This window comes from Asterias amurensis, chromosome 11 (genome assembly GCF_032118995.1).
Source record: "Asterias amurensis chromosome 11, ASM3211899v1".
NCBI classification, from domain to species: domain Eukaryota; kingdom Metazoa; phylum Echinodermata; class Asteroidea; order Forcipulatida; family Asteriidae; genus Asterias; species Asterias amurensis.
The window spans coordinates 20,387,395-20,402,990 of NC_092658.1; the positions used below are offsets into that span (position 1 = coordinate 20,387,395).

The 15,596-nt window shown below is 40.6% G+C and overlaps 1 protein-coding gene across 1 annotated transcript in view; it reads left to right on the forward strand.

The window, feature by feature from the left end:
• The window catches only part of LOC139944486 (DNA-directed RNA polymerase III subunit RPC5-like), a 31,731-nt gene extending 16,483 nt beyond the window's left edge, over positions 1–15,248 (forward strand). Inside the window, exons 13-18 of the mRNA XM_071941515.1 lie at positions 1,127–1,284; positions 3,775–3,857; positions 6,641–7,215; positions 8,989–9,060; positions 10,950–11,078; positions 12,994–15,248. Of these exons, the coding sequence (XP_071797616.1) occupies positions 1,127–1,284; positions 3,775–3,857; positions 6,641–7,215; positions 8,989–9,060; positions 10,950–11,078; positions 12,994–13,050 (1,074 nt within the window). The 3' untranslated portion in view covers positions 13,051–15,248. The remainder of the gene's footprint in view (positions 1–1,126; positions 1,285–3,774; positions 3,858–6,640; positions 7,216–8,988; positions 9,061–10,949; positions 11,079–12,993) is intronic.
• The last annotated feature ends 348 nt before the right edge of the window (positions 15,249–15,596 follow it).

Consider the following 15,596-nt stretch of genomic DNA (forward strand, 5'->3'; position numbering starts at 1 on the left):
ATAAATTTGACCATAGTTTACAAAATCTGAAAATTTGACCATTCTGGCATGGAGGTTTTGGGGGGATTTTGGACTAAAAAACCCAACTTCACAAAAATCTCAATATACCTCAAACTTTGGCTACCCCCTCCCCAGTCCACACAAGTAATATGTCTTTAGTAGTCCGTTCTATATCATTTAAAACCATAAAGTCACCCAAATTTGTTTTGACCCCAGGTCTGAAAATTTGCCCATATGGGCAGATTTTTGAAAAATTCTCAATATATCTAAAACTTTGGCTAATTTACCAAGTCCATAGTCTGATCTGTATTTAGCAGGGGTGAGTGCTGGTTAAATATGCGCTTTACTAAACTTTTGATTGTCATTTGTTTGTTTAACAAAAAACACCAATCCCTGCCAACTTCTTCTTGACTCTTAAACTATGGCCTTTTCCCCCCATTCCACACAAACAAAATGTCTTCTCTAGTTCCTTCTAGGTCCCCAAAAATACTTTAAGCATTCTCGCCTGCTTCCTTTAAAGCGGCTGCCTCTTTTTTTTTACTCTCGTTCTTTTTCTTCTGTATTTTTTTTTTACTACAAGAAAAAAGGACACATTTGAACAACTTTAGATTAATAAAAAATTCAAAAAATAGCCTAGCCAGTTGTCTTTAAAAGTGCGTCAGGCAGCCATTTTGAAAAGTAATAAAAAGACCCCCTTCCTTTTTTCAAAATGCAATATTAAAGGAACACGTTTCCTTGGATCGCTCGAGTTGGTCTTTGAAAAGCGTTGTAATCGTTTGTTGTAAAATGCATATGGGTAGAAAGATGTTGTAAAAGTAGAATACAATGATCCACACAAACATGCCTCGAAATTGCACGGTTTTGCACGGGAGTCAAATTTTTTGGCTCCCATAAATGGCCGACCGTGTTAGTTCGCAAAGTAAAAGGAAAACCACGCAATTTCGAGGCAAACTTGTGTGGATCATTGTATTCTACTTTTAAAACATTTTTCCAACCATATGCATTTTATAACAAATGGTTACAAACGCTTTTTATAGACCAACTCGTCCGATCCAAGGCAGCGTGTTCCTTTAAATAATAACAATAACGCCTAATATTACTTTTTTCATTTTTTTTATAAAACCAGCTTCCTTCCGAGGACATGAAGAGTATCTTAGAGCAAATGGCGAGGCCAAAGGTCAATCGAGGCTGGGAGTTTGCTATTGAGTTTGACAGTGAGTTTGTCATGCACCATGAAGAGGTCACCCAAAGACAGCACATGCTGTGGGACGCCAAGTACCAGCAGTATGTATAATAAATAATCTATTCTATAAGGATGCCTAAATCGTATGGGCGCTGCCATGTTGTTTTCACGTCAAGTGGTGCTTGACCCTACTGAATTGATGCGTCCTGGGGTCAATTTCGGGGTACCCGTGAGTTTGGGTTTGTGTTATTTGTGACGTCACAGTCCGAGCGCAAACTTGAAGTTACTTTGGGGTTGGGGGCTACCATAGGGTTGTCAGGGGGTCTGCGTTGTTTCATCAGGGCCATTCAAATTTTGCAAAGGGCACTTCCATTGGAAGTTAGGAGTAAGTTTGAGTGTGCACAATGGTTAACTAAAGGTTGACCATTTTGACTCGAACCCAGGCTGGTCGACCACTGGTGGACTACTGTGGTCGACGATTTGGAACCAGCCTCGAGGCCCATGGTTTCTTCACTGGTCCCAACAACAGCATGTTCCATTCTAACGTGTTAAGCGCAGAGGGGAACCAGTGACACTTTAGCGAAAAGGCGGAAGGTTGACTAGCCTTGATCAAGGCGCTACAGCCCGCCGCGATCTGCAAAATCCCAATCCCCATCACTGAATTCCGCCAGCGCAACACACAGTGCATATGTGTACAGCGTATGTACACATACGTACTGTACATGTACATGTACCATCTGTATACGGTACACTTACGGTACATGGGTACTTCCTAAGTAGCGCCTTGATGGTTTTGTAACTGCCAAAAGTTAGGGCGGAGCTCATTATGCTAATGTATACTAACGACCCGTTCTCATTGGTTGTTGGTTGACCTATAAACTCTCGCTGCGATGTCAATCACAACGTTCTGCAAGCACTCGCACACATGTGCTCGTGGCTGTAGTTGCAATGGCGGCGGGCGAGGGAGAAATCCCTACTATACTAGTAAAACAAAACTGGAAGTCGCTGGAAATCAGTGGTGTATAATTTGCAAAACCACTAAAGAAACTTTCAACAAAATATAACAACCGCGGTTAATGCATCAATTATGGGTTGAGAAATAGAAGGAAGACAATTAGACCATGTGAAATGTGTTTGAGAAAGGTTTAAAAAGTATCCAGGTGTCATGGGTTTCCGGCAAGATGGCTACTTGGTAACAATTCTTAGGTGCTGGGCATATGACAGTACAACACACCCCATCCCCTTGAAGCACAAACACAGACCAGATGAGATAAGAAACCCAGCTGTTTATTTTGTCTTACTGTATACATATATTATTTATTACGTTTCTCGCGGTAAATTAAAGTTGGGGATCGGAAATATGTGTTGTCGAACATACCAGACGGTAGCAGATGGCGTGTGGCTGAACAACAACTACAAGTAAAGTTCAATTTCATAAACTAACTCTTGCCATACTAGTACTACACTACAACGTTACACTTATAGTACAGCAGCTTTCAATTCAGGGACAAATCTACCAGCTACGTTGTAATATAATTATGATGCTAGTCCTCGTGTTATAATGAAACGCAAGACAACGGAAGTTGTTCGAAGTTGTTCAACACCATTACCGACCGGGCGAGTCTTGTCCGGCTCACCCGTCCGGCAGCGCATTCAGACCCCTTTACAATCATAGCTAATAATACACCACGCTCACGACACTGCATGCTATAAAAGCACGTAGTATGTCCATACAGCTAGCGTACGCACACACACATGGACGTGGCATGATTGCTAGCAGTAATACGTCATTCTCAATCGCGCCTGTGATTGGCCAATGTTTAGAATGACACGCCCACATCATGAATACCCTTTTATCGGAATTCCGATAAAGCTTTACAAACCCATCAAGGCTGTTGTTTGAGCCACGTGTGCGAGGTTGAACGTAGAAAGACACGACCGTACTCACGACTACGCTATACTGTTCTCGCTGTACAATGTATGGTAATGTACATTTGTGTGTGCACTGCATGCGTGTGCAGCAAACCGGGCCACAGTACGTCAACAGCCTTGATCAAGGCTAAAGGTTGACTAGACTTTTAAGTGAGTCGTTTGGGTGAGTACGTCACTGCGCATGTACGTTGCTGGTCTGTGGTCGACCACTGGAGGACTAAATGTGCGCACTCGAACTTGCTCTAGGTCAAGACCAGCAGCAACAGAGCTCATGGCCTCTCCTCTGTGTAGTTCCAGGCATGTCCAGAGGTTACCAAAATTCAGCAATGCTTGACTTGGGGAAAAAAGCTGCGTTATACAGTGTGCATAGTAGTACCTACATGTAGTGTCTTGGATGTTCTTAAATTTGAATTTTACATGAAACATGATGAACTGTAAATTTTTATTACTACTCTATTTGTTTTTGTTTTAATGTCTAATGTAATTTTGAGTCGTTAAATTTGTATTTTTAACATTTTCATGCGCCTTTGAACAGCCTTGCCTGGAATTGGCGAATATAAATTAAACTATTTGTATTATTAGAAGAAGAAGTGTGGTGTTAAAAGAGGGTTTTTTATAGAGTTGTCTTTTTTTCTCTCATTTTTAATTACTACACTCAGGCTTTCCAAAGTCTTGAAAGTTCCAAAACATGACGCGGAAAAGAAGAGCAAAGGAAAAGACACCAAAGATTCATCCCAACCAGGTAATGTAACAGTGCATGATCTCATGCTACATCATAGGTGATTTAAGTCTTGGTGCAAGACCTTGTTATTTGCTATCACTCAACTATCGCGACCCCCTGCTCCACTTCTCGATTTTGGAACACTTCCAAATCACCTCCACCAGGGTCCAATGTCTTAGAGCTGCCTAAACGTTAAACAAATATTTGAAAATCCCTGCTTAGCAATAATGAGCAGGATGCCATTCAAAAATAGTACATCAGACATGGTACTTTGGCTGGTAACCTCGTTCTGGTAAGCATAATTTTGTTTTGCTTAGCTTATTTTTGTGCTTTAGTAGCTCTATGAAACTGGGCCCAGGGGCCAATTTCATAGAGCTGCTTCAGCAAAAAATTTGCTTAAACACAAAAATAGCTCGCTTGTGTTACACATGTTACTGGCCAAAATTTCATGCCATATACATTGATTGTGACTGGTATTTAGCTGTTGTTTACTTAGCATAACAATTGAGTGGAGTCTTAGCAGGTAATCTAATTTTACTAAGCAATGATTTTTTTGCTTAAGCAAAATTTTGTGCTCAAGCAGCTCAATGAAATTGGGCCCAGACCACGCTCAAAACTTGCTGGCGGGATCGCGGCTTACAGAAACGCCCTCTATCGGTGTAATAGTCGTGACATGTGTAGCGTTGAGTGTATGGGGCGGAGCCTATGGTATTACCATAGAGGTTGACCAACTCAACACGAACGTCTTGCACCAAGACTTAGATGATGTTTGAAGATTGCATTGTGTGGAAAATAATATATGTTTGAGCATGAAACCAGGCTTTCTGCTTCTTCTCACCCATACCCCCTGCTTTTGTGAGATGTACAATAAGAAGCCATTCCAACATCTTTAGTCCACGTACTGCATCTCGTTGGTACTCCTTGCCTGGTGTATGTTTTCCTCCCATTCTACAAACTTAACTGTCTGGTAATTGTCAACGACTAGTATTCTCACTTGGTGTATCCCAACATATATATATATGCATAAAATAACAATCCTGTGAAAATTAGGGACTCAATTGGTCTTTGAAGTTGCACGAGAATAATGAACGAAAAACACCCTTGTTGCACAATACATGTATGTGTGTGCTTTCAGATGCATAATAAAAGGCTTTAGCCGAAGTCTTTTATAATTATTCGAGTGAGAAATTACCTACATGTATCAATGATTTGAGGCATTACCTCTTCTTTAAAAGACTACATGTTCAAACTGTGTTACTTCAGAGGGAGCCGTTTCTCACAATGTTTTATACTATCAACCTCTCCCCATTACTCGTTACCAAGTGAGGTTTTATGTTTCAAGTTCCTAACTTAAGTTCTCTTGAGCTATTTTAATCTTTAGTTGTTTTTCTTTGAGTAGACTCTTACAAACAATGACCAAGAGTGGCTTTTAGCCTTGTTTTGGGCATACTGGCATGAACAAAAACTTTTATGTTACCTAGTGTCTTGCGGCTTCAACCATGTGTACATGGTTGGCTTGTGCGCAAAGCGCTCGCCTCTCACCAAGGTGACCCCGGTCATTTGGGAGCAGTTAAGCCCTCTATCTGCAGCACACCACATGACTGACTAGCCTTGCTCAAGGCAGTCGAATTATTCACTCCGAAAAAAGACCGCCGCTGTATGAAAACCCACCCGTATTCACTGTGCGTAACATCGCACGACACGATGCCCCGGTACACTATCCGCATGCGGAGGCCGTCAGGCCGACAGCCTTGTAGGGTCTGTGTTGAAGCCACTGACCTCATTACTATAATAAGCAAAGAGTTTCCACGGTCAGCTCATTACCATAATGCCCGCGAAAGACGAGACATGTTTACATCACACATGAGCATGGTAGGGTCCAAAGGTCGTGATAAGGGAAGTGCGTGATTGGACGTCAAAATGAATAATTCATTTGCTTCCCATCCTGTGTCGTCTGCAATTGGTCAGACGAAAGATTGTTAATATTCATGAGCTGCATACAAGCATATCCTAGAGCCCCCCCAATTTTTTCCACAAGTGGAAATTTTTCAATACAACACATTAAACCCGGAAGTTACAGACCCGACAAGGCTGTCTGCGGCCTGACGGCCTCCGCATGCGGTTAGTGGTACGAGTGCGGATGGCTTGTGTGCACAGTAGTCGTACGATGTGACAGTGTGTATATGGGTGGGTCATGCGGTGTGATCGCACGCACCACACACAGGGTATACGGGTGGGTTTACAGCGGCGTCTTTTCGGAGCGAATAATGCGACTGCCTTGAGCAAGGCTAATGACTGACACACTCCAGTGGACAAACATAATAAAAATAACAATAATAATAATAAGAGACCGTTTTTATATAGCTTTTTTCACGCCCGAGGGGTGTCTCAAAACGCTTCCGACATTATTACCCCTGGTCACTGGACCTTAAATCATTCCTTAAACCATCTCAGCTCCCTGGGGAGTATACAGCTTGTGCGCCATATGTGCACTACTCGGCTAAACCAATCACAAGAACCATCTCTGCCCTCACAGGGTGGAGAGAAGCAATTATAGTGAAGTGTCTTGCTCAGGGACACAAGTGTCATGACCGGGATTCAAACCCTCACTCTGCTGAACAGAAGCATCAGAGCTTGAGTTCGGTGCTCTTATCCACTCAGCCACGACACCCCAAACATCCAGCCAGCAGTCAGCTGGGCTTAACTTCATGGCTCTGCTAACTGCCGAATTCTGATCTTGCTCTTCCCAAAACCTAAAGATGCATTACCTCTCAAGTCTGATAGATTTTTGTTTTCCTTTGTAGTTGAAGTCATGTCCGGCCAGGAGCGTGTGAAGGTCGCTCGTAACCGTGCCCGCACCAAAAGCCTGACCCAGCACACACCTCAGGACAACTCGGAACACAAAACACCCAACAGCAATGCAAGTTTAAGAACTGATTCTGGGGATGAAGCATCGACCAGGATTAAAACTGAATCTGGGGACGGCCCATCGACTAGGAATAATACTGAACCTGGGGACGCCGCATTGACTAGGATTAAAACTGAACCTGAGGAGAGCCCAGCGGAGCCCATGGACGTATCGCCCTCGGGCGAGGAGAGTTTACGAGGGGGCGCTGCAAATGCGGGCGGCGACAACAACTCACTTCAGAATGGTCCAAACTTAGAGAACGGTTCGTCCGTCGATGACGACAGGAAAGAATTTACCGTTTTATTACGGGATAAGTTTGTTACCAATTATGTGATGAGTTTATCTGAAATGCGCCAGCATGTAATGGCACGGTTATCGGAGAGGCCCGCAGGGCACCGTGAAGGGACCCCGACTGATGCCATGCTGGAACAGTGCGCTGTTGATGTCGGTGCTACATTACTTCATATACCTGTAAGTTTATATTTTATATAAAACCCATCTGAACATGGTCTTTTTTTTTCTTCCTTTATTTTCAATTTTTACACACGTTGGCTGGTTTGACTTGTTTTTCCATAATGATATTTCTAACAAAGGACTCAACTTGATTGCAACACGTATTGACAAAACAAGAGAGGGAATCCGCCAACATTAGGGCAAGATAGCTCACTTTGTTGATATGCTGGTACCATAGAGTTATACATGTATATAAGAACTGGAGGGCGCAGTGGTGATGCTTCTTACACAAACGCAACAGGACCGCAAGGAGACATGCGCGGCGCCATTCTGTACAAGCGTTTAATATGAAACACATGTTGGAGTTTGTGTTTATTGAACGCTACCTGATGCTGTTTTGTCAACTTACAAAATGGCCGCACAAACACCCGCTGTGCGATGCCAGTTTTGTCAACTAAGAAAATGGCCGCCTGCACACATGCCGGGTCGCGTATATAGGCCAGTGCGCCCTCTAGTTCTTATATATAACTCTATGGCTGGTACATTAATTTAGAGGTCGCAGGATCAAATTCCACTTTGTCAAGTTTATGGTGGCATGGTTGGCTTGTGCGCAAAGCACTTGCCTCTCACCAAGGTGACCCCGGTTCGATTCCCGGCCAGGGCCATATGTGAATTGAGTTGTGCGTTGGTTCTCTGCTGTGCCACAAGGGTTGAGGGTCATTCCGTGTCAAATCACCCCCCAAAAAAGGCAATTTTAAACCCTACCCTCTTCAAATTTGCTCATATTTGGTTTATGGGGTAATCATGGCTCAACAAGCTCAAATTTAAAATTTCAGCTCCATCCGATAAACGGATTTCGCGCTACGGCATGCTCTTTCTTGTTGATTTCGGTCAAAATGCGCCTGACCTCTGACATTCAACTGACCATAGATCGGTAACCTTTGGGTCAAATTGGTTGAAATTGAAGAGGGTAGGGTTTAACCCATTGGGTGATTTGACACGGAATGACCCTTTTCCAGACTATCCGGTTTTCCTCCCATTGGAAAAAATCAAACACTTTCGATTTTGGCTGTGCTCCGTGGTCATAATGGGTTGATGTGGCTGGCAGCCAAAGGCGCCCTTGCATACCTGCTTCTCGAACACGTTGTAGCCGCGTCCTTTGCAATTCAGCTCTTAGCTGCAAGTAAGGATGATTAGCCCCCCAAATTATATTTTCTTTGCTCAACCCCAAACTTTTTCAGATTAGGATTTGGTCAGACCTGCAGGTGTTGTTGTAATTACCGGCAAGAATCTTGCCTGCCAGGAAAGGAAGAGCCATAGAAATAAAAAAGTCGTTTTTTTTTTTCCCCTTGTGGTTTATATTGATATCTGAAACAAAAAGTCGCATCCCCTTAAGGTGATCCCCTGGCTGCCGCTTCCTAGGTTGTATCGTAATTTAGGTGTGATCCCTGGCTACACGGCAGTTAACGGTGGTATGGCTTCTGACTGGCACCCCCGAACAAAGATATTGACAAAATAGGGACACCACCAATATAGGGCTAGATAGCTCAGTTGGTAGAGCGCCGGCACGTTAATCGGGAGGTCGTTGGTTTGAATCCCACTCTAGTCAATTCTTTGTTAAACCCCAAAAATCATTTCAAAATTTACATTGTCAGTTTCCCTTGTGGTTTATATTGATATTCTTTTTTTTTTTTTTTACATCATTAGTGATATAGATCACTGATGATTTGTTTCTGTAAACTACAGGATTTCTAATATTAAAATGTTTCATTTTTTTTTTTACACTTTCAGTGGCCTTCAAATAGTTTGATTGAAGACAAAAAGATATTTGGTCTCTGCGAAACTGGCGATTCATTAGACAAGGTATGAGTAATTGAGTAACATTTTTGGGGGAATGTTTCATGTTTTGATGCCTTTTTTGTAGTTTGTATTCCTTTGTGTTCCGTAAATTCACAAATAGGAGATTCTGAATTTATAAATTTCTTATACTTAATAAACACAAGGGGCTTAAATATAAAGGGAAAAAAACATCAAAACACAAATAAGTTTCTTTCTAAAGCTGTTTATGAAGAGAGACACACTTTAATTTGAAACTTTGCTTGGTGGAGATAAAATGGTAATAACATGGACATGAAATAGTCTCTCTTCCGTTAAAAACTCACAGGAAAGTCTTTTCGTGTACATTTTAGTAGATGAACAAATGCTAAAAATAGGATTTGAACAGCCTCTAGCTATCGAGCAATCTTGGTGGTCTAGTTGGTAAGACACTGCTCTAGAACTGCAAAGGTTGTGGGTTCGAATCCCACCCGAGTAATATGCCTTGTACAGAGCTCAGGGAAAATAATGAGTATACAGTGCTTTCACACTTTGGTGTATGGGTAAAACCAAAATGTAAAAAATTAGTATCATGGTGTTAAAGGCAGTGGACACTATTGGTAATTACTCAAAATAATTATCATCATAAAACCTTTCTTGGTTACGAGTAACGGGGAGAGGTTGATAGTATAAAACATTGTGAGAAACAGCTCCCCTCCGAATTGACGTAGTTTTCAAGAAAGAAGTAATTTTACCCGAATTTGATTTCGAGACCTCAAGTTTAGAATTTGAGGTCTTGAAATCAAGCATCAGAAAGCACACAACTTCGTGTGACAAGGGTGTTTTTTTCTTTCATTAATATCTTGCAACTTCGACGACCGATTGAGCTCAAATTTTCACAGGTTTGTTATTTTATGCATATGTTGAGATACACTAACTGGGAAGACTGGTCTTTGACAATTACCAATAGTGTCCACTGGCTTTAATGAAAACATTACTAGGCCAAGAAAAGCTTGTTTCAATCGTAGAGTTTGTCACGGCTGAATGGTTCAGCCATTAGCCCATGACTGTGAAGTGTGTAACCCTTTTTCAGCCCTAGGAGCTGGTGGCACTGTGGCCCTGGCGACAAATGATTTGTTTTTTTTATAGCCACAATTAGTTAAGTATAGCCCTCATCACCTTGCAATGGCCCTCTGACCTTGTGATGTTGGGTGATTTCTCAAAAAAAGATATAAAAAATTAATCAAGAATAACGAAATGCAATAAAAAACAATTTTCATTAAAGTTTATACACATTGTAATTAGGATACGTAGTTTTAAACCCCCCCCCACAAATATTATGCCTTTTCATTGGTTTAGAGCACGTCACATGATATGTTCTTAGTTTTACTACACGGCGGCCGTGTGATAGTGCATCGTTTGCTGTGTGATAGTCCGATGACTATCACAAGGCGTGCAGTACTTTCTTTTTACCCACCTCGAACCTAATCAGTCGTGCATCAGTGTATCTGAAATGCGCGTACGAACATTACCTGTACGAAGATTATAAATAGTCTGTTGGGGTGTTATAAAACAAATATTGACTGCTTCGAGTGCTATGGTTAAAACTATGACTCCCACGGGGATCCCAGGACCGTTCCATTTTCCCTCGGCTGCGCCTCGGGAAAATAGAACGCTCCGAGGATTACCTCGAGAGTCGTAGTTTTAACCATAGCACTCGAAGCAGTCAATATTTGTATACTAATTCAATGAGAGACTTTTGAGACATACATGTAATGGTTCTTTTTTGTGGCTCTGAGCGTACGCACACATGCTCTGTATTGTTGCGTAGGTCTGAGCACTACCGGTGAGTACTGTGGAAAAGGACCGTCCAAAAGTCTCCCAATCATTGCTATTCAACTTTAAAGGTATTTCTCCTGTCTTTTTGCCTCTCCTAGTTCCGTGCGGTAATCTTTGACATGTTCCGCGAGAGCTTCAAGTATCGACGCAATCAATTCTCGGAGCGATTCAAGGAAGTTCTTGGGAAAGAGCCAGCATCCAAAGTAGAGTTTGACAGACTTATCAAAGTGAGTATCAAGCGAGGGCCTCGTCACCTAGGGCCATTTGGGAGGCAACCATTTGCACAAAAAGGAACGCTTTGGTAGCTAGGAGATTTTTTTGCTCACAGAAATGTTACAATCCCCGTAAAAAAATATGTGGAAACTAAAATGCGAATGCTTCGTCTTCTTGGAGATCATCTGGAATTGGTTGCTTTTAAATTGCCTCATGTGACATGACCCAGTGGACCCAGTGTTGAAATATAAGTGCGTTCATTTGACCTGGCATGAAAAAATTAAAAAAACTGGAAAGTGGTTAAAACACCAGCAAACATTTTTAATAGTTACAACAGTAACAGTTCACAAGCTTAGTTACATACCTGCCAACTGTTCAGATTTATTTGAAATTGTCCAAATTTTTTTAGTTTACAGGCGACAAACAATCAGGGGCCATTTTCATGGCTCTGCTTACCGTAAGCACAGAATAAGGGAATCAATGTGTGTTGAAGAGGTTTTCAACTAATGGTTTAATCCCAACGAGGCCTGGTTCTTGATAATTTTACCGAGACGAAGTCGAGGTAAATTATCAAGAACTAGGCCTCGGCGGGTTTAAACCACTAGTTGAAAACCGATTCAACACACTTTGATTCCCATCCATAAATACCTCAAAAAGTAAAAAAAATGCAAAAATTATAATTGTTAAATGATTTCTTTCAACACAACACCCCTCCAGCTATGAAATGGTAAAGCCCTCCGCCGCCCTCGGGTAAACAACTCCTTATAATTCAATTCAACTAAGAATGGGAATGCTGTGCGCATTGTGCGTATCGCATGATGTGGCACTCGACCAATAGGAATGAAGAAACTGTATTATAAGAACAGGTGCAAGGTCGCGTGTCATGCCCATGAATTAACACTTTTTACCGGTCATAAACAAAGGTTTATACACACCCACGTGACACGCTCTCCACCAATAGGAATAGAGAAACTGTCTGAGGTATTTATGAAATATAGTTTCATCACCGTTGCGCTACGGCCCAATCCCATGCTATAATAAAATTATCTGAAACAAATTGTTTGTATTATGAAGTGTGTTTTGTTTCTTGTCGTCCATAGAAAATGAAACTGTTTTTCATGCGTATGAGCGTAGCGAAGTAGTATGAAATAATGTTTTAAATGCATACATCATTTGTAAATGTAAAAAGTTTTTTTGGCACGACTTCTCATGCTATATCTGTGGACTCATAAAACTTGTGTTTTTATTTCTGAGGTTTCAATGTGGGCAGGTTTATGTAGTTACTATGTTTGGCTTCGAACTCAACACCTTTGCTATTTTAGAGATGATGTCTTACCACTAGACCACCAAGCCTGCCTGGTAGCGTGAGGCAGTTCAATTATTATGTATTAGCTATTATTTCTAAGAGTTCACTAAATTCAGAAATGAGTCGAGAAATAATGACTTCCAGTAAACAAAGGGTAAAAACAGTTTAAAGGCAGTGGACACTACTAGTAATTACTCAAAATAATTATCAGCATAAAACCTCACTTGCTAACGAGTAATGGGGAGAGGTTGATAGTATACAAATATTGTGAGAAACGGCTCCCTCTGAAGTGACGTAATTTTCAAGAAAGAAGTAATTTTCTATGAATTTGATTTTGAGACCTGAAGTTTAGAATTTGAGGTCTCGAAATCAAGCATCTGAAAGCACACAACTACGTGTGACAGGGGTGGGTTTTTTTTTCGTAGTGATCCCGCAACTCCGACGACCGATCAAGTTCAAATTTTCACAAGTTTGTTATTTTATGCATATGTTGAGATACACCAAGTGAGAAGACTGGTCTTTGACAATTACCAGTAGTGTCCAGGGTCTTTAAGTTGTTTGTATTCCACAAAACTATTGTAAAGTCATATTTCTTATCTTCTTTTTTCTTGTTTTTATTGCAGAGTTTATGTCTCTACAAAGCACAGTTCTGGTACCTGAAAGGAACGTTACCAACTTGATGTCAAAGTAGCGTATTTTTTTATATATTTTATTTATGGTGGTTAAATAAGGCCCAGTTACTTTATTACCGTTTCATCAACAAATTTGAGTCGATGGAAAGTAAACCATTTTTTTGTAATCAAGTCAAAAACCACATGTGAAAGTGACTGGGTAAGTTTTTAATTTGATTTTGGGTCCAACAAAGGAAAATGAACTAGAATTTACTTTGAACCTGTGACCTCCGGATTAATGTGTCGGTGCTCTACCAACTAAACCATCCAGCCTAATTGTGGAGGGGGGGGGGGGTCTCCCTGTTTTGCCAATAGTCTTTGTTCAGGTGGGCCATTCAGAAGCCATTAAACCCTTTCTAAGGAAATATTATTATTTTTTATATTATAACTATTTTTTGTGCACATCAAATTCTGTGCACATGTTCGCATTGGGCTTATTTTGATTGCTGCAATTTAAATAAGGAAGAATGAATTTCTTGTAGGATCTATCTTGACTAGGATAGTTTTACAGACAAATATGTTTCTCTCAAGGATTGGTGCAAATATGAATTTTATAACAAGTGAGCTTTTATATTGAAACTGACAATTGTGTCCTTTTCTTACCAATCCATCTGTCGATTTCACCAAACTCTTCCTATACTTAGGATTAATCTTAGGACTTACGACGAGTCCCAACCCTGCACTGTAGCATGCAGACCTTAAGAATAATCCTAAGTTAGGACGAGTTACTCGTCCTAACTTGAGATAAGACGAGTCCTAACTCTTTGTGAAATCGACGGCAGGTCCAAATGTTAAAGTGCTTAATACTTCTCCGCTAAGCAAAAACAAGAAGGATACCACTCACAAGTAGTACTTGTGACATAGTATTTTCGCCAGTAACCCTGTTTTTCGCGTAAGCAAAATTGTTCTTAAGCAGAACTATGATATTGGTCCCTGTACTTTAAAGATGAAATACAGCACCAGTTATGTTGATACTGTCACGACAATGAGAAACTACTCAGGTTTTGATACACAAGATAACCTATAATACATCTAGCCTCAAAATAGAGGGGAGGGGGGGGGAAATTGATAAGAACTTTACCGCCAGTAAAATTTCTCATGGTGATACTGCCTTTTTGACTTTTTGATTCACTCTTTTGTTTTTAGGGTGGGGCAGGAATGAGTTTTTATTTGTTTTATATATAATATTTACGAGAAACAGCCTCACATCACGAGGCCTGATGGCACTTCAAGGTGAGGGCTTCACTTAAAGACACTGGACACTATTGGTAATTGTTAAAGACCAGGGCCCAATTTCATAGAGCTGCTAAGCACAAAAATTTGCTTAGCATGAAATTTCTTCCTTGATGAAAACAGAATTACCAACCAAATTTCAACGTGATTTTCAGGATGAGCAAACAACAGCTGAACACCAGTAACGAGGAATATACAACTGAAATTTGGTTGGTAATCCTGTTTTTACCAAGGAAGAAATATCATGCTTAGCAAATTTGTGTGCTTTGCAGCTCTATGAAATTGGGCCCAGTCTTCTCACTTGCTGTATCTCAACATATGCATGAAATAACAAACCTGTGAACATTTGAAGTCAGTAGTGTCCAATGCCTTCAACTGATTTGGGCCGTTTCTAGGGCCACACTGCCACCTACTCGTGGGGCTGAAACAGGGTTACCGTCCTTCAAAATCTGTAATAATGAATGCATGGGGATCTTTCACTAGGAGTCTGGCTGGGAGATACAAACTTTTAGTTGCTAATATTGGTGAGAAGTTTCAGACTGTTATCTGAATTCATGCCTTATTATGTCTGCCTGGTGACAAAACATGGAACTGTTATTTTCATCAGATATAAAAAGGGCTGTGTTTTATCATAATTTATACTCTCTTTTAGTGCTGACGATATTGTTTTGAAAAGCTCTTAAAAGTCTGTATTCAATGGGCCGATTTCACAACTGCAAATCAATTGCAGTTGGTAAGTAAAGTGTGATGGCACAATAAAAATTACTATGGTAGGCCAATTACTGACAATTTTGTCTTGCGATGAATTTTATTGCTTTGTGAATTCGGCCCAGGGGCTACTGAAAGTTGGAAATGGCACATTTTACACAGACCACCTTTAAGAAAGAAAGTTGGCGACTTGCCCTTTAAGAAACAGAAAACAATTTAATATCCCTCAGGTGTTATTTGTTCAACTATCCATTGATTTCATGATAGCGAAATGAATAAAAACTTACACATTTTTCATTGAATGTTTGATTATCCATTTTCTGATTAATTATCTTGTATTTCATGGAAAACTACTACTTTTTAAAATATTTTTGGGGGGACTTGTGTGAACCGTCGGCCTCTAGCTATTCAGCCATAAATTAAAAAACAACACTTATAATTGTTGTTACTACCATAAACTTAAAAGCAAAGTATGACGTCAATGCATAAGGTCTATTAGGCCTATACCGGTATAGGCCTTCAAACTATAAAATTTCCAGTAATTTTCAGGATAGGTAAACAAAAGCTGAAAACCAGTATAAAGCAATTTGAAACAAATGGAAATTTTGTTATAG